Source organism: Crocodylus porosus, unplaced genomic scaffold (assembly GCF_001723895.1).
Source record: "Crocodylus porosus isolate Cpor-Errol unplaced genomic scaffold, CroPor_comp1, whole genome shotgun sequence".
Taxonomy (NCBI): Eukaryota; Metazoa; Chordata; order Crocodylia; family Crocodylidae; genus Crocodylus; species Crocodylus porosus.
The window spans coordinates 32531991-32552182 of NW_017728909.1; the positions used below are offsets into that span (position 1 = coordinate 32531991).

General features: G+C 39.0%; 1 protein-coding gene across 1 annotated transcript in view; it reads left to right on the forward strand.

The window, feature by feature from the left end:
* PARP8 (poly(ADP-ribose) polymerase family member 8) overlaps positions 1-12230 on the forward strand; it is a 203211-nt gene extending 190981 nt beyond the window's left edge. The window contains exons 23-26 of the mRNA XM_019532038.1: positions 1772-1848; positions 3012-3081; positions 4698-4782; positions 6425-12230. Of these exons, the coding sequence (XP_019387583.1) occupies positions 1772-1848; positions 3012-3081; positions 4698-4782; positions 6425-6527 (335 nt within the window). The 3' untranslated portion in view covers positions 6528-12230. The remainder of the gene's footprint in view (positions 1-1771; positions 1849-3011; positions 3082-4697; positions 4783-6424) is intronic.
* The last annotated feature ends 7962 nt before the right edge of the window (positions 12231-20192 follow it).

The window sequence follows — 20192 nt, forward strand, 5'->3', positions numbered from 1 at the left end:
TTCTGGCGTGGATGCTTTGCCCCAAAGTTTGGTGTCATCGGCGAACTTGGCCAGTCCACTCCTGACTCCAATGTCCACATCGTTAATGAAGATGTATTAATGCACCTCTATTCAAAACTAAAGAATGTTTTTTAATGAGAAAACAGGGCAGGTCTTCGCATGTCTGTATTTCTTTTTTCATGCTTATACATCAAACAGTTCATTTGTATTTCAGAGCTCCTCCAAACTCACTTCTTTCTATTTCTTATCTATTAGTAGTACACCTATAATAGCTGCTCTTGATTTCATTCCAGTTTGGCCTAGATCCCAGTATAAATCTGTGGGAATCTTTAAGTTGACTTCATTTGGGCCATGGGGCAGGCTCTTCAAGAAAATAAGAGCAAGCATAAATAATAGCTGATTATATATATTTCTGTATATAACTAGGAAGGAAAATGGACATCAGTAACTACATGATCTGTTCTCTTGGGTCTATAGTGCCCTATCCCCTTTTTTCTTGTACTGTCTCTCTACTTTCCCTCCTCATTTTCTCCTCTTCGAGGGTCTTGGCATGTGGTTCTGGTGTTACATGCATCAATTAATAATGTAAGCTCTTTATGACACAGACTTATCTTCCCACTTGCTTTCTAATGCTACGTATACCAGTACTTCTGTGAGACTAGGGCTAGAGCCTCAAACACTCATTAGACTGGAGAGTCAAACCTCCAACAAATTGCAACTCTGTTTGCAAATCTCATATATATTTTAAAACAAAGACTATGGGTTTATATAGGCACTGATGTGCAGCAGAAGTAGAGTGTGTCAGCTGAAAGGAGCAGTGTAAGGAAGGTCTGAGATGCAAGATACAACCAAGGGCTTTAAAATATGCCTTGTTATATTGGCTGACAGATTCTTCTCTAAGATATTATCTCACACATAAAAATAACTAATTGAAAAAGAAAACCTTTAAATAGGAATAAAAAAATAAAAGAAAGACACAAGCCTATTTATTACTTATTATATTATTATAAAACAGCATGCAAAACAACAAATACAACTTAGTAAAATATTAAAGATGAAGGGTTCAATTAAAATCTCAAGTCAAGTTCTAATTGTTTTACTCATACTATGTAGGGCTTTAAACCACAAGTAGCCTGAGAACAATTAACCTGAAGCACTGCTAAAGTCCACCCCTGTTTATCATGCTCTTAAACTGAATTCTGTGGCACTAAATCTCACACTTAACTGATTTGGGACCTGCTTCATTGGCTATTCTCAAGGGCGGGGGGAGGAGGGAGTGTATAAATGCATGGCTCTTTGGACTAAATCAGTCTAGTAGTGAGGGAAGTAACACAGGCTACCTATACATGTGGTTAGGGGTGAGGGGTGGAGCATTTTAATTAGAGCAGTTCCCAAAGAGCCGCTCTAATTAAAATGCCTCACGGTCACATGTAGTAAAAAGCCCTACGTGCTTAAAAATGGCCACAGGACATTTTATCCAAACCTCATTCGATGAGGTTTAGATTAAGCACCCTCACAGCAATTTTAAAGTGTGTGGGGACTTATACACATGATGGTGAGGCCATGCTGGAGTATTCTAATTAGAACGTGGAGCAGACTCTATTAATTGAGTCTGCTCTGACACATTCTAACTGGAGCGTGTGTATAGGCAGACAAGTGTATAGGCAGACAAGTATTCCACACCAAAACCTATTTCCACTCTCCATATATAATGTACGCTGGTGAAGCTTTACACACCCCATTGTATCTGAAGTAATTTTGATGTCTTTAGGGATGAACAAGAAGCAGCAGAAAGTCTCAGCTAAGGATGAACCTGCTTCAAGCAGTAAAGGCAGTAATGCATCACAGGTACAGTAGCATATCATATATCTTGAAGACATACGGTATTATGATCAAGAGCTCAACATCTGTGAAGGAATTAATATTCCTTTTTGGAAGCCCATAGTCCTCTTCTATATCAGTAGTACTAGGGATACTGTTACAATCAAATATAACTCAACTGCTTTCAGGGACAACTTTTACTGATTACACTCTGTGCCAGTGCATTCCAGACAGAACTATGTGGAATGAAAATGGGAAAGAAAGGAAGATTGTCTGTTAAATTTAACATCACCTCTACCAAACCTCTGAACTCCTTACTAAACTAATGGCCATCAGGGCTTTAGAATGGATGATGCTGTAAAATGAGTTGATATCTATTGTATTCCATCACTGATTTTCTTTATGTTAAATAGTTTCTAAATATTCAGCCAGTAAACTTGCTAAATCAAAGGCAAGATCATTTCAAGTAATTATACAGCTACACTGGATTGAGAGATAATAAAATCTATAGGAGGAAATTCTATAGCTGCCCATATGCAAATGCGTACAGAGCCTTTCCACACTACTTTGTGCAGCTGATTCAAAAGGATTTTGTATCCCCTGTAGGTTACAAATCTTCCTCTGTATTCTGTCACAAGCAGAGAGAATGAGATGGGCAGTAAAGCAGCAGTAGCAGGTGTGCACCAACTCACATGCTACAGTACTTTTGTACTATATCCTGTATCCTACTGCTGTATGGTAGCAAAAAAATCTATCCCAACCCATACCACTTGAGGAGAGCAGTTATACAGAAGGCTCAGATACTCTTAAAGCCCATGAATTAAATAATAGAACCTGTGCCCCTGTATTTGTCTGTCAGCCACAGGTGAAAACTCCATACGTTAGGAATTTGAGCAGTGGAACATTTGTCCATTTTACTCTATTTATTAGTCTTTTTATTGGTAATAAGGTGATTCTCCTAAAAACACTATGCAGTCCTTCAATTAGTAATGAATTGGAACCATTCTCATTGGACAAGATGTTTAAATCACTACTTAACATTTTAAGTTCCTAAAATAAATGTTTTTAGCGAGACTGTGACCATTTTGTCAGTGACTGAATGAACTATTGAAGGGAACATTGCTTTTTGTTGCATTTGTTAGTTTTGCCTAACTGCTCTTACTGATTTTTTAAATGTTTTTACATCTCAGTCACAGAAGAAAGGACAGCAATCTCAATTTTTGCAAAGCCGTAACTTAAAATGCATAGCCTTATGTGAAGGTAAGGTGAAAATCTTTTCAAATACATTTTTTTTCTGGACACTGTATCTATCTGAACTAGTTAAAATGCAAGTTAATACAAGCTTAAATTGAAGTGTTTTTTTTATAAAAGTATGTTATCAGGCATGCAAATACCTACTTAATTTCTAGCCTTTAAGTCTCAGTGCATTCCACTGACCATTCGCCCAAAAATATTGGTTCCCAGAGCCGGTGCTGTGGACACAATGATTGGTTATCCTCCGCTCAGTCTCCTAATTTCTAACAAATTAGCTGTCTTGGTAGGGTGCTTTCCTTTACCACAGAGGCAGTCTAGAAATCTGTGAAAAAGCATTAAACATCAAACAATCAGAACAGAGAACTATCTAGTTTGAATTCCCAACCTACCTCTCACTACTCAGACAAATAAACACTTTTTCTGGTAAATAGTAGGGGTGTGTGAAGTGGGCCGTATTTGATTCGGATTTGGATTCAGCCCGAATCAGGGACAGTATTTCGATTAATTGATTTGGATCGCTGTCCCTGATACAATTCAGCCGAATCCAAATCTGAGGATTCGATGCTGATTTGGAGACCCAGTGATTCAGACATAGACACAGCTTCAGATGTTTTTTCTACATACCTCGAGGTACCAATGTGGCTAGTGAATGCTGCAATGCTGGGGCAGATGGAGTGTCCCACAGGAGTGCGGGGGGGGGCGGACCTCTATGTTTCTTGGTGGCAAACCCAGAAGTAGCTGGAAGTACTGCCCAGTGATCGGCCGTGGGGGGACCCCAGGTACCCCCCCAGACCCAGGAGGCACCAGTTGCCAAGCCAGGGGGTCCCAGGGGGCCCCCCAGCATGCTCCCCAGTGGACCCAGAAGTGGACTAGAAGTGCTTCTGGGCCACTTCCCAGTCTGCTGCCAGGTGCACTGGGGACCTGCCCCAGCATCACAGCATTCACCAGCCACCTGGTACTTAGAAGTATGTAGAAAAAACATTTAAAGCTGTGCCAATCTCTGAATCTTTCCAAATCTCTCCAAATTGATTTGGAGGGTTCCAATTCAATTTGGAGAGATTAGGGACCCAATAAATGGTCCCGTGATTCAATTTGGATTTGGAGATTTGGCCACTGAGTCGGGCCGAATCTCTGCCGAATCAAACCAGGGACTGAAGCTTCAAACAGCCCTAGTGAACAGTACCCACTAGCTCCTGTTTGTTCTCTTCATGAGTTAAAACCCACTCTGTTTGCCTGATCTGTATACTTACTGTATTTTTAAAAATATTTAGTCCTTATGAAATACCTCACAAAATACATGTTTTTGGAAGGCAAATAAATACTCATGATGAATTTGAGCTGTACAAATAATTGATTTTTAGGTTCATTGGATAAACTGAAAAATAATATTAAAAAAATTATGTCGGATCTAAAATAAAAATAGTTGTATTTTGCTGGCAATACAGAAAATTGAAATAATCCTATGATAAGCTAACTAATCAGTTTCTACACCATGAAGCAGATATGTAGTGAAAAACTGGACATTCCCACAATGCTATTCAAAATATGTCAACAATAAGCAAATATATTTAGTGCTAGTTCCTATGCATATTTTCTTCACTCCACAAATTTTCTCCTTACAGTGATAACCTCACCTGATCTGCACAAACATGGGGAGATATGGGTAGTTCCCAATACTGATCATGTGTGTACAAGGTTTTTCTTTGTGTAAGTATAAAGTGTCTCCTTAGCTTTAAACTTCTGCTTGTATGTTGACTAGAATTTTTGCAAGTGTTCTCCTGACTACCTTTAAAAGATTTGCTTGTGTGTGTATGCTAAATTATTAACCATTTGTTACAAAAAATACAGTGAATGAAGAGCTCTTCACTGTTCCCACTCCATAGCAATAGGTCACACTATTATAGGCCTATACTGATAACTTAGAAAAATGAAAATGCAGTGCTACCAGAACATATTCTAGAAAAGCCAAGAGAAGTAAAAGTTTTCAAGAAAAACAAATCCATTCTATCACACAGATGTTTCCCTTTATCATTTTTGATTCTATAACAGTACACTCTATATTGACATAAAGTACAGTCCAGTTTGATCTTCGAGGAGGCTGAATGGGACTCTAGAAACCTAAATGGATTTTAAGAACCAAAGGCAGGAAAAGCAATCCACTTTGACCTGGTCCCACTAATCAGAAATCATCCTAAACACCTGCCTTACACAGTGCTTACAGTTTAGATCTTAGTGATCCCCAGGCACTTTTTTTTGTTTTCTAGGCCACATGAAACCCCTTTGCAATCCAGTTTGGTCTTGGGAAGGTGCATGATTCCTCAGAAAAACACAGCCTGCTAGATCAGCTGTCTAAAACAAATTGCAATCCAGTCACTAATGGCAAGGACTGGGATCCAGAACTCTTTCCACCCAGTCCAGCCAAAAACCTAATAATTAGCACACGCTCCCGGGAAATGAAAGACATGAGTTCATTTCCATCAGGGTAAGGAGGACCTAAAGCTGAGGCTTCCCATTTTTTAGCAAATACCCTATCCACTAGACAGTTGGAAAAAAGAGTCAGACATCAAGTGGACTGAACAAAAGTGCAGAGTTCAACATATGCTCTGGAAAGTGGGCAGGAATTCAGACACACCCTTGTGTTTTCATGTAGGTGATGCCACAGTTTCTGAATCAGCTTTTGGAGCTGCCTGTCTCTTGCCGTTCTCTGCATAGAACATTCAGGCTTTTAAACTCAGCCAACTTCACCAGTGTTAGCTACTAGAGCAGACAAGGTCAATCATATTTTGAACCAGGATCTTTCACTCTGATTCTAAGCAGGAGAAAGCTGCACCAGTTTATCTGGTCAACACAGAAGGTTTTGCACAAGTACAACTGCATTAAATGGCTGACTACCGATGTCTGGAAGGGGGCAAATCTTCACTTTAGATAGTGCTCAGTTAGTGAAGATGAAAACTCCAGGAGCTTGTGTATGTTTTGATAACACTGCATTCCAGAGGGATTTCAGGTACAGCTGACAGTACCAAAGAATACTGTCCTCTTACTGTGGGGATGAGCTGCCAACAGGCTACACAGAGCCCAGGGGACAAGCAGTAGTATCAGAGCCCCTGTCACGTCTTTGTGTACTGTAGTATTGATGGGAACTACAGGGCTTTTCTATACAGGGCAAATCCTGTCACCAAGCAAAATCCACACTCCAAAGTTCTCACTGTCCACATAACCTTTATTGCTGAGTGTTTCAGTAAGAGGAGTGTTATAAAATCATATAATCATTATTATCTTTCATTAAATAAAACTATGAGCACTTTCAGGTGGATTAGTAAATGCTCATTTTGTTTCTGTGCTTTTTTAGTTATGAAGATGGTCAAGTGGGTGATACAAGTATAAATACGCAAGAGCCAAGCATTCATAAAGAGATCCTTCGAGTCATTGGTAATCAAACTGCGACTGGTTGAAAGGATCACTTTTATTTAATTGATGTGATTTGGAAGCCTTCCTCAGTCTCAAAGCTGGATTTTGAACTGAAGAAGAAGACATGAAAACTAATTTATTATTCATATTCTAAACAAATTAACCCTTTGAATACTTACTGTTTTCTTACTTAGTATTTCTTATCTCATTGAAATACCTAAAATGGTACAAGTTAGCAACTGTAGGGGTACAAAGTCTATTAATATACTACAACTAATAGCAATTAAACAGACATTTGGGTTGCTCACAATAAACAGAATTTAAAAAGGAGTTTTGTGCTGATATTTTTATATTAAACTCTTGAATTGGACCATTTTAGTACTGTATACTGGTAATTTACATTTAAAATGACTGAATTAAAGGAAGAAGATTTTATAGCTGCATTATACAGGATACTTTGCAATAAGTAAAATATTCACATATTTTAACACACAATAAAAATGGTTGTCTGGAACATGTCAAGGAAGGTGATTACCTAAAATATCATTGATTCATTTTACTGTATACAAATGTAGCTAGGATTTAGAGTAAAAAAGTTAAAAGAAGAAAAAATGTATGCTGTATTCAAGTTATTACCAAGAGAAAAATAATTATTTGATGGCATATAACTTGTTGACTTTATTCTCTCACTACAAACTATACCATCCAGTAAACAGTTGGGTTACATTTTTTTAAAAAAAAAGATACAAGCCAAGCAAACTGAACAGAATTTCAGGGGCTGATAATTTGTTGTTAGGATGTTGGCATCCCAGATTTTACAGTTGCCTATGAGCCCTGTTCAGCAATGCACTTGTGTTTTATTCTTGATTTTAACTGGACTGCACTTGTGGTTAAAGTGAGCGACTCTAAAGTCCCTTGCTGAAGGGGGTTATATGTTTGCCAGATTAGTAAGAAATAACAAATATTACAAACTGTCAGAATTACTGATGAGTTTTTTGATGGAAGTATTGTTAATTCATCAAATAAACAAATCACTGTTGTTTAAAATGAGATATTATAGCTATTTAAAATAACATGGCTACCATATTGTGAGCATGATGGTAGCAAGCCTAGGGACCAATCCTGCAAGGTGCCAAGTATTTATTGGGAGGTGCTCATTGCCCTCAGTTCTTACCGAAGTCATCTCTCAGAATAATGCCCTTACTTGTTACCAGCATTTTCTGACTGTACACCTCCACTTTTGGCCAAAATCAGAAAGGGAAAGTTATAGAAACAAAAACTGAGACCTCCAACAGTGGCCATTATTGCCACTGGTATGATCATGATCTGAAAGACCCTAATAACAACAACATAGTGTTTTGTTTGTGTTTGGTTTTGTATTTCTTTAAAGAGGCCTAAGCTTTGCATAATACTGTGCAGAGATTTTAGGATTGGGAAATTCCTTCTTGAAGAACATTGACACTTTCTGTATTCCAAGCTAAGCCTAGTCCTGTTTCGTTTAACACAAAAGAAACCTTACCCAGAATAAAGTTGAAGTTCTCTAGAATAAAGGTGGCCTCTGTGGCATAGGGCCATCTGTGGTGATGCTGTAGAATTGCAGTGTGGTTCCACCTCTTGCATCAAAGATGATTTCTGCAATTAATCTACATGCAGCAGTTAGGTAGTGTGGGTTGTGTGACTAAATAAAATCAAGCAAACTTAGAACTGAGAGCTGGAAATCTTGCCTGACCATCCCTACTTAGTTTGCCCATGTGTATACATACACACAAAATGGTTTATATGTTTACATATGTATCTTTGGCTAAAGAGCAATTGTGTGATGTTATCATAGTACATGTAATGAAATACTTAAATCCTGAGGGGAACTGAGTGGCTTCAGTGGCTAAGTGGAATAACGGACCAAATACAGGATGGTGGCATTCTTCCTTCTTTTCCCCAGCTGCAGCCGGTCTAAAGGAACCACGGAGCTTTTCTGTTTCTTTTTTCCCACTTCTGTGCTGTTCCTCAGCAAGGAAGTATAAAAGCCTCACAGACAGTGTGTGGTCATGGATTATCAGTCCTAACCCCGTGGGTTTTTCCTTTTAATGTTCTCTTTTTCAAAATTACTTCAACGTGAAGTAGTTTGCTGGGGTTGAACTTGTTTATACCAGTCTTAGGGTTTTAAAAGCCACTTGGGCATCCAAACAAACTGGGAAAAACCAGAGGGCCTGATCCGGCGAAGTTGTGAATGAGGTTGAGTGCTGTGAGCACACCTCAGAATCAAGCCCTGGCAGCACGCTATTTCTCTTCCTTCCTTCCCTTCTCTCTTCAATACACCGATTTCTGAAGAAAATGTAGTTAATTACCTCTGGGAAAGCCAGTGACTTCTGAAGGTCATATGACCAAAGCCTGCAAAGAGCTCAGCTGAATTCCCCCTGAAATTAGTGGGAGTTGAGGGCATTCAAAATCTTACAGGATCAGGCCCCGGGCAGGCACCATGACGGGAAAACTCTGTGTTATTAACAGTGGGAGAATTACACTGCAGCTCATTTTGAAATACAATGCATTTATTTTTCTCCACCAAATTACTGCCAGGAAAATATTTTTAGGTGTTACAGTATCTACACATGAACAAGAAGCTGTTGTTACTTCCTGTAAAGAGAACGCTGGTGCTTTTAGTTTTAAAATGGCAAGGAGATTTCTTCTGGAGGCCATGTACCAGAAGTAAATAGCTGAGCTTTTGTAAAGCAGACTGGCACAGAGATGGCATAGAGCAGAATGTCTCTTACCAGGGTAATGCCTGAGGGAGAGAAGCCAGTAGAAAGACCACGTCTCTGGGAGTCCTTCTGTGAGATTTCTCCCTGATTGTTTTATTTAGAGGGAAGAGGTTTCCCAACCTCAAACCCTGCAGATCCCTGTGGTCACTAAAAAAAAAAAAGGCTTTGTATGAAAATCTCCTATGTTGTCCCTGGATTTCCAATACTCCTTGCTACATGGCATCACAGCTCTGCTGCTAGCACACTTATTGGTCACACCTCTCCCTTTGAACTCCCCTTAAAGAAGTATGCCTGGCATAGGTTGAATTCCACATGAAGGGGAATGTAGCTCCAAACTCTATCATCTTTCCTAGCAAATCTCCATAATACCAGGTGATGCCACACCACATGGACCTACCCATCCAGTGCACCCATGCTTAGGTAGAACTCAGTCCTATGGAGAAGTCAGAATTGGGATAGGAAACTGCTGTCTACCTTCTCTGTGATGCATCCCCAGGTTAGAAACCCAAAAATATGAGCATATTCAATGAAAAAAAAACCAAAGGAAAGAAAAGAAACATGTTGCACAACAATAATAATCTGTCCACAAATGGCTCCAGTTGTCGGTATCAAGTGTTAACACTCAAAAAGGAAAAAAAGATTCTTTTGAAGACCTTCGTAAATTCAGTCAGATACTTAGCCTTCAAGAGATTAAGCAATGTGAGCCATTCCTTCAAGTTTAAACTAATATAGTTCCACTTTCTTCAATAAAGCTATGTTATTTTACATCATACAAGATTCTGGCTCAGCGTCTCTTACCCTACTGGCCAGTTTGTATAATACTCTGCTTCTGAATGTTTTATGGGAACATAGTCAATAATGCCAGAATTTTTATATTTGTACTTTTTTTCTTAAAAAGAACTGTTTACTGATGCTGTATAATTTTAATGTTAGAGCTGTGGGTACTAAAAGTGAATCCAATGAACAATGCTAAGATTATGGTTTCTTTAATTGTTACAAAGATGTGGCAGTTTCCTAAAGAAGGTCTTCTGCTTGGATGAAATGTAATATATTTGTAAAAACAAACTTTTTTAGCTGCTGAAATAATTAGCTAGTTTTCAGGGTTATCACTAAGTACAAAATGGAGGGAAGATAGATATTTAAATATGGTTCTCTATTCAAAACAACAAATATGTTATTAGTCAAGTAGTATAGACATTTGAATGTAGGTTTTCTTAACTCTAAAAAAAGCAATTCCAGTTCAGAAAAGAACATTTGTAATGCAGGTTTGACAAGAAAATAAATATACACAAGTAAAAGTTCTTTGATAATCTTAGCATTTTCAAACAAGTGGATTTTGGGTCCAGTCCTATGATGTGCTGAACACCCCATTCAGCGCCTCTTAGGAGTAGGCCCTTGAAAAAATATGTGTGTTGTTTTATGTACTACTTATTCTTTGCTATCATGGTAAGTTTTAAAAGAGATTCTGAAGCAAAGGCCCATTGCAAGTGAGACCATATTGTAGACTTTTATGTATATTTTAATCAGAATATTTGGGTGGATTTTAGCAGGACTGAATTTTTGTTTTATTATTCAGTGATACAATGAAGCAAGCAGCAGTTTTGGTTGTTAAGAAGATAAATGAGTGGGGTATACAGTCAAGATCACTGTCAAAATACCTGGGCATCTTTCTGGGTTATTTAAGACTTTGTCATGCCCTGAAGTGTTGACCCATTAGAACTGCCTTTTCCTGACTGAAGAATACATATGCTTCAATCAGCTACCATAGTTATGGGTATGGCATACATCAGTGACGGGAGCACTGACTGGAACAAACTAGGTTTCAGGTTGTCTCTTTGGGCATTTAGAATCCTACGGGCACTTTATTTGCAGAATTGAGGTGTTGATTTGATGCCCTGCTGAATTTCTTTGTTACAAACACTACCTCAAGATGAAAGGCAAACCTGTTGATTAAACGAAACAAGAAGCTCTCCTATTTCAAGAGCAGTTAAATATAACATGTAGGACTAAAGAAAATCTCCAGTTTTGTCTGCCATGTCTATAACTAGACTTCACTTTGTCCTTTGTAGTGTCATTGATCATAGTGGAAACTTGTGCTTCAGATAGTGATGATAAAAATAATGTAGAGTTTTACATATGAAGGTTTTGTTTGACTGGTTGAATTTTGCAGTTTGACTTTGAAGACTTTAGGTTTGAAGATGATTGGCTCATTTTGTCCTATGCTGGATACCTGTTCTTTATGTTCATTAGCTGGAGTAACAGCCACTGAGAAGACCAAACAATATAATGTGTAGAGCTAATGTTTTAGTGAGGCAAAGGTAATACAGAAATCTTTTGACACCTTGTTCCTGCTAAATTTTAGTCTGCCTGTGGGCAGCACTGGTGTATATTACTACCCGTTAAACTTTGCATTGGGATTTTGTATACAGTATGATATATTAAGTATAAGTTTTTTGTAGGACAAAAAAAATGTCAAGTAGTTTTTAGACAAAACATCTAGCGTGTGAAAAATGTTGAAGAATAGATTACATTAAACATATACCAGCAAGTCAGTAAAAAATAGAGTCCTTATACACATTCAGCTTAATTTACTGTTCTAAAAGGATTTTTTTTAATTTACCCAACACTTACTGTACCTTTGAATTTAAAAAATGCAGCCACTCCTTTATGTAAACATTAAAATATGCCTATATTTCTTCTTGTTAAATATACAGCATTTTCCCCAATAAATTTCTTGAATTTTGTGCACAAAATAGTATTGCAGCCTGCTATTTAGCCTATGGTGCCTTAGAGTTATTACAAATATTTAACAATATGTACATAATGTAAATACTGCCAAAAGATCACTAAGGCCAAATATTTTCTCTATTCACTTTTTACTGCACTTGCTTTCTATTGCTATTTAAGCCTCTTTTATCCAGCTTTGTAACAGTTATAACACTGTAGCCAATGTAAATGTTTACTTTCAATAAATCTGAATTTGTTCAACAAGTACTGTGCATCTGGGCACTATTTTGAGAACTCTTATTATCGGTTGAACATTCTCCTACTTATTGAAGTCTAGTGCTGTTTCTGGATTTTTAATGTTCTCAGCAACACCTAAAGTTAGGCCATGTTTTTTATATTGATGAGGAAGAAAATTTCTCCACTGCAGCCTTTTTTAAAAATACCAGAAATAAACTGTAAAAAAATTTTTAATAATACCTACAACTAAATGGTGATCTATGCTATATTATATTAGTGGTTAATATATATATATTGCATACAAGGAGATAATTTGCATATTTTTAATGTAAAGTATTATGTTTAATGTATAAGATGTTCACAAAGTGCATTTTATGGTATTTTGAAGATCTAAACCCCTGCATTTTCTGGAAGAGTTTTTGTCCTAACCACACCAAGAAAGTATATAGGAACTATGTCATATACAATGTGGGATATTTTTTAAGTGTAGATGCACATCTGAAACTCATAAAATACACAGACATTTGTGGGAATGGTTATTAATTCTGTTAATGTACTATTTTTTTTCAATACCTACAAAGCTGAAGTTATTCTAGACTTACAGGGTTTGGAATGAACTTGGATCTTTTAAACAGTTCATATTCTGTTTTACTAAAGTAGTATTTTATTAAATCTTGTTACAGATTTGGGATACACAGTACGCAAATAGCAGTTATTTTTAATTACATATGTAATTAATTCCATATGTAATTTTAATTCCAGAAGCTGTATATGTTCTACACAGGCAAGACTATGTTAAAAAGTTAAGTTATTTGCATTATGGTCCTATCTAGAAGTCCCTGGTGAAATTGGATCTTATTTTGCAGCGGGCAAACATGTTGTCAGAGACAGCCCCTATTGTAGGAGTTTAAAGTCTTCATAGACAGGGCAGATAAAAGTAGGAGGGTGAAATAGATGTATGAAGGGCTCTGACTTACAAAAATTAAATAATATGTCAGTTACAGCAGAGTCCCTGACCCCATGAAATCAATTAGGTTTGCCATTGACTTTAAACAGACCCAGGATTTTACCAATTCCAGTGCCAAAGTCACTGAATATCACTGCCTGTCAATGTGCACAAAGATTTTTACAGCAGTCTCCCACTGTGAAATCCTCAGGTGGTAAATAAGTTGATTCCCATTACTAAAGGTTATTACTTACTACTTTTGCATATTCAACAGTTTTATTTTGGGGAAAGATTTAATTTAGGCATTGAATGACAACAGTATTAAAGTAAAAAAACAAAAGTATTAAACCACGGTGAAACATCTTTAAATACATATATTGCCTCTTAACAGAAGAGGGAAGGTGATCATCTTTGAAGAAAAGAAGTGTCTTGTTTGTTCAAATATATTTCTACACCTAACTGGCTTTCTTTTCTTGACTTTTACTATGTGATACAAATTGCAGCAGATTTCTTTTATACAAATGAGCCAATTTAGAGCCTAATCTGCAAGGAAAGGTACTCAACGCCTCTTAAGGTGTTTATCTATCAATGATATTGTTAAAGTGCCTAACATCTTGATATCTAAGTGTTCTGAGGAATCAGCCCCCAGCAGGAATGCACCCTTGATGTAGAAATAGTGGAAATAAGTGTTTGAAGAAGGCAGGTGGAGATGCACTTTGCAGACCAAATGAATCAGAAACGCATGGCTAGTCACAGAAATTACACATAAACTGGTATAAGTGATCAGAAATCAGTTCGAATACATAACACAACAGAAGTTCAATGTAAATAAACCTTTTTCAAAATGGCCAAAACAGGTTTAAGATAAACCTGGATGGATATAGTATTAGGGCTCAGACAGAAGTACAGCTCCCCACTGTAACTGAGAACACTTTACAGGAAACATTCTGAGTTAAAACAACCCCCCAGGCCAAACAGAAGTTCAGTGTTGGTTCCAGGGGGAGGGGAATCTAGCTGCAAGGCTGCAGCCGGTTTCCCCTAGCAATGGCTCCTCCTCCCTGCCAGCCTGAACTGTTTTCAGAATGGGAGGGGGGAAAGGGAGCAAAAGGAGCTTATTCTAGGGGTTCCCCAGCCAGCCTTGGAGGGTGAGGTGGGTGAATTGGAGTGCATCGCCCCCCACCTCCACCCCCAGCAGGGACAAAATAAACCCTAGACTGAACTCCCTCCACTCCCTTTCCCCGTCCCATCCTGAAAACAGGTTGGAGGCTCAGCCAGGCAGGCACAAGTTACAGAAGATGCTATTGTTTTGAAATTTCTTCATCTGAACCCTCATGCAATAAGCGAAGTGTCTGCAACTGTGCACTTGTGTTTGTTCACAGCTATAGACCACTTTCTGTGGCCAGATCCAGCAAAAATTGTCACTTCTGTCTGCACCCTCAGACATAACTGACTTAAATCAGTTTATTGAACTTCTGTCCCAGCTCCCCTCCAGATTCAAGTTAACTTACAGCCTCCCAGGATGCTTTGCACCTCCCCCTCAAACCCCACCTCAGCAGAGTGGGCGGGCTAGCCTTGGCCCAAACTGTCTGCTGCAGCTCAGCAAGGAAGCGTGCTCTAGCATGCCCCGGTCCCCCCGGCTTGTGGCCTGAGCCACTGCAGGAATGTGGCTGCATTTCCAGAATCAAAAGTGAATGTCTGTTTACTTGCTTATCTGTTCAATCTACACAGTTTAAACTAACCTGCAAAGATTGAATTGGTTCAGCCTTGGGCTTTTTGACTGTCTGTACTTAGCCCATAAGCTTTTGTGAGCAGAAACACATTTCATCAGATGCTATGGGAAGGTATTGATGCTTAAGTCTCATGATACGGATGCTGCATAATTGCCTAGATAGAAAGTGGGCAAAGGGAGTATTTACTACACTTCCTACTCTTACTGGAAAAAATAGACTCAGAAAAATGGTAAAATGTGTTAGAACTCAGGCTCACAAAAGCCTTGCATCAAACCATAGGAATAAAGGCAGTTCCATGTGCAAAGAAATAGTCATCTGAATTTCTAAATCAGCCCTCACTTGTACTGGTCCCAAGTACACAGCTTTGAAAATTTGATTTTCTTATCATATCTTAAACATTGCAAACATTTTCATTACGGTTAGAGGACATGAACTGTGATTCAGCAAAAGAAAATTGAATCCCCACAATCACAGTATAAAACACTTTTAGTAGCAAGACTGTATGTGCACTAGAGCAAACATATTGTGTATTGGATACAAGCCCACATGAGAAAATTGGCATTTTGTAAAAGCGGAGCAATGGGAATAGCACTAGCAGCAGGAATAGTAACTGCTGCAGAAGCAAGAGAAACAGGAGTCTCAAGAGATCATGTCTGGAAAACATACAGGAACTCCTGGCTTAAGCTCTGTTCCAACAAAAGCCAGGGCTTATCATCAGCAAAGCACTTCCAATGTGTAACTATTAAAGTGAAAGTTTTTCATTGTTTTGGAGAAATGAGAATAAAAATGTGGTGAATTGTATTAAAACAGCTGCCCTGGATCACTATACAATGATAACTCACTTCAGGCAATTCAGTTTTGATTCAGGCAATATTTTTGCAACTACATAAAGAAGATTAATGTCTTCCTTCCAATACATATACAGAGTAAAATCGGATTTTTTTTTTAAATTCACAAATAAAATTATTGCATGTCGTGCCTTTTTGTCTTACATATTTTCTCAGTGGTTCACATTACGAAAACATTTGTGTAGAAAGTCATGGGAGAGGAAGACTTCACTGCCTTATTCTTTTGGATATTTTATCATTATAGCTGTTGAATAAGTCATTTTGATGATCCTCCTCTCTTGACCCCTTCCTTTTTTTGAATCAGATTGTCCACCAAAATTAATTCAATAATATCTGTAAGGAGAAGAAAATAACAGGAGGGCAAATCATCAGCTACTATAGATCATAATAGCTCTGTTTGACTTCAATCAGTGGCTCTGTTTGAGCCATTCATTGCAATATATACTAGTTAAGGATCTTGTTTTGAGTATTTCTAACATACCTCTAACAAAGGCATTTTCCTTTCATTACTTGTTCTGATAGCCTAAGACTTAGTTTTCTGTCTTTTGTGCAGCTACATATTGTGTGGAAGGCTTTAAAAACTGGTTATGGTAATTCCATAGATGCTGGCAGTACGCTGTTCTGTATGTGTGACCACTTAGCTGACATGTCATTCTGCAATATTCCATCTGCAAGAAATAGTACTGTTCCAATATGTTTCCTCTTCATTATCCTCTGAACACTCAGATGCTATGCATGGCATGCTGACTTACAAATCATAAGCATTAGAAAGCTGACGTCCCCACCCTAATTTTTTGGCAGCTCCTGTCTTCTTCAATTTGAAACATTCCAGTTTATGTGTATTGCTTGTAAGGAAACATATTTGAACCTTCTGTGGGCAATAGATTTGGTTCACTTTCCCTATTTTCACTTTCATCATCCAATTCTCTGAGTGTGCTTTTCACTGCTCCGAAAATGAAGAGTTATTAAGGGCAGATTTTGGAAGACTTTTTTTTTTCAGTGGGATTACATCAGATTCCATGGAGGTAACCCAAACTGATGTGATATATATATCCAATCCTCACTCACTCCCACAGCTATCCTTCACATTGTCACTGAAATACAAACACTGATGATCTTTGCTTTGAACAGAGCATACAGTTATGAATAAAAATAGCACTATAAATGCTATTCCTGCAACAAATAGAACATGTACACATGTAACAAATAGAACATGTACACATGTAACTTTCCAAATACACACAAACTGTGTATTTGGAAAGTTACTATTTTTCATTTAAATATAAAAGGTTGCTGAGTTTAAAAGATCTTTCTATGCAGTCTTCTTATATTTGTGTTCGTGTCTTGAACAACATCCAGACACCTATACTCAAAGAAGACTACTGCACAACACAACAGGAAATTATTTTAGCATGCTGGAAAGAAAGGGGCATTAAGTTACAGCATTTTACCATGAAAACTCCTTTTAATTTACTTGTACATAAAATATACAAATTGTCACCCCAAGAGTGTTCAGGGTATTCTGTGACAAATAAATTATAAAACTGATCATGATCCTACATGATTATATATTCAGTACATATACATTGTTATCCATTAGAGACTTTCACAACTACCTAATTATAATGTATCTCTCTAAGTATTTTTTCTTTAACAATGGCATTTTTGTATCTCAGATTGCATGTGCCAATTATATTTGGTGCATAACTTAGCAAAATTGTCATGTGTTGTCCTTGATAAACAAGGATGCATGTCCAAAAACAGCAGGAAGAAAAGGGTAATGCCAAATGATTGTTTATATACTGCCTTGTATAGTTTCTTTTAATCTAGACAAAATTGGAGGTAAAAACTTAAAATTCTCTCTACATTTAATAGCAGCCATGTCTTTAAAGAAGTTTTATCTTGTATTACTGGCATTTACTTACCAATTTCCATGAGCTTTCCTTAGGAGTATTGTCAGGGTTGTACTTTAATGTAAGAGAACGTTTTTTAACAATTTCCATAAATTGTTGGTCAGAATGTGTTTTTTAATTAATGAACTTGTACATGCCACTTGTTTCCCTACAGCAAATTAATTGAAAACATGTCCTACAGCAAATACATTAATAAAGTCTGGAATCTCTTTTTAACTCTGCTTTAATAATGGATTAAAAGTTTTGGTTCCGTATATCAAAATTTCTGCCAAGGCTAGCTGCCCATAGGACAAACCTTGTTAAAGTACTGTATTTTCACATACAATACACATGTTGTTGCTCCCCCCACCCCGCCCCCTTAAAATTCAGCTAGTGGAAATTGGTGTATGCACTGTAAATGAGGAAATATGTTAATAGCAGTTTCTGTCCCTTCAGGTGAGATGGGAGCAAGAAAGGAGTGAAAGTTCGTAGATGTAGGGTTGGAGGGGACCTGAGCAGATCATCAAGTCCGACCCCTGCCCTGGGCAGGAATGAATACTGGGCTCATATGACCCCTGGTAAGTTTATGCTCATATGCCCCCAGCTAGGTAGTTATCAAGCCTCCTTTTAAAGACTCCTAAGGTAGGAGCCAGCACCACTACCCTTGGAAGCTGGTTCCAGATCCTGGCTGCCCTGACTCTGAAGTAGTGCCTCCTGATGTCTAGCCTGAACCTACTCAATCAACTTGTGGCCGTTATTCTTTGTTATTCCGGGAGGTGCTTGGGAGAACAGGGTCTCACCCATTCCCCTCTGGTCCCCACTGGGCCACCAGATCCCCTCTCAGCCTTCTCTTGTGGAGGCTGAACAGGTTCAGGTCCCATAGCCTCTCCTCATAGGGCCTGCCCTGCTGCCCCCTGATCATGCGAGAGGCCTCCTCTGGACCCTCTCCATGTTGTCCACATCCCTCCTGAAGTGCGGCGCACAGAACTAGACACAGTACTCCAGCTGCGGTCTGACCAGTGTCGCGTAGGGGGGAAGATCACCTCCTTGGACCTGCTTGTACTGCATCTGTGGATGCATGACAAGGCACGGTTAGCCTTGCTGACCATGTCCTCGCATTGGCAACCCATGTTAATTTTAGAATCAATGACAACTCCAAGATCGCTTTCTGCCACTGTGCTTTTGAGAAGGGAGTTCCCCAGCTTATAGATATGCTGCTGGTTCTTTCTGCCCAAGTGAAGCACCCTGCACTTGTCAGTATTGAATCCTATCCTATTCACATTCACCCACCCCTGTAACCTGTCCAGGTCCAGTTGTATCCTGCCCCTCCCTTTTAGCATGCCCACTTCACCCCAAATCTTGGTGTCATCAGCAAATTTGAACAGGATGCTTTTCATCCCCTCACCCAAGTCGATAATAAAGAAATTGAACAGTACGGGCCTGAGGACCGAATCTGGGGGACTCAGCTGCCCATGTCCCTCCAGGCTGAATATGACCCATCCTCCACCACTCTCTGGGAGCAGCCCCCTAGCCAATTTGTGACTGATCTGACTGTGTAGGTGTCAATACCACAGTCACTTAGCTTTTTAATGAGAATGGGGTGGGAGACAGTGTCAAAGGCCTTCCTGAAGTCCAGAAAGACTACATCCACTGTGACACCGGCAACCAGTGATTTTGTTACCTGGTCATAGAAGCCTATCAGGTTGGTCTGACAGGACTTGCCCTTAATGAGCCCATGCTGGTTGCCCTTGAGCATCTTCCCACTTGCTTGTCCCTCAGAGATATACTCCTGGATAATTTTCTCAAAGAGCTTCCCCAGGACTGAAGTAAGACTAATGGGCCTATAGTTGCTTGTGTCCTCCCTTTTTTGAAAATGGGGACCACACTGGCCTTCCAGTCTTCTGGCACCTGAGCAGAGCACCATGAGTGCTCGTAAAGCCATGCCAGGGGCCCCGTGATGACCCCTGCCAATTCCCTCAGTACCCTAGGGTGGAGAGCATCTGGACCTGCTGATTTAAACATGTCCAGCCCCTCCAGAGGTTCCCTAACTCGGTCCTTCTCTGACCTTAGGCCTAGCAAAGTCACTCCTGAGTCCATCCTAAATCCCAGTGGGGGAGATGTCCTGGTCCCTGCTTAGAAAAATGGAGGCAAAGAATTTCTTAAAAGGGTCTGTTTTTTCATCTGGTGCAACTACCAGATTGCCAAGCATATCCTGCAGGGGCCCCACGTTGCCTGGTGCCTTCTTTTTACTCCTAATGTATTTTAAAAAGGACTTTTTGTTGTCCTTGATCCTGATTATCTTTGTTGCTAACCCTAGTCCTGCCTCTGCCTTAGACTTCCTAACAGCCTCCCTACAGACTCGAGCTATGGAGGTATAATCCTCTTTGGTGATAGTCCCCCCGCCCCTTCCACTGGATGTACACCTCCTTTTTGGCTTTCAGACATTCCTGAGTGCCTTTCATAGATTCATAGATGCTAGGGTCGGAAGGGACCTCAACAGATCATCGAGTCCGACCCCCTGCATAAGCAGGAAAGAGTGCTGGGCCTACATTACCCCAGCTAGATACACATCC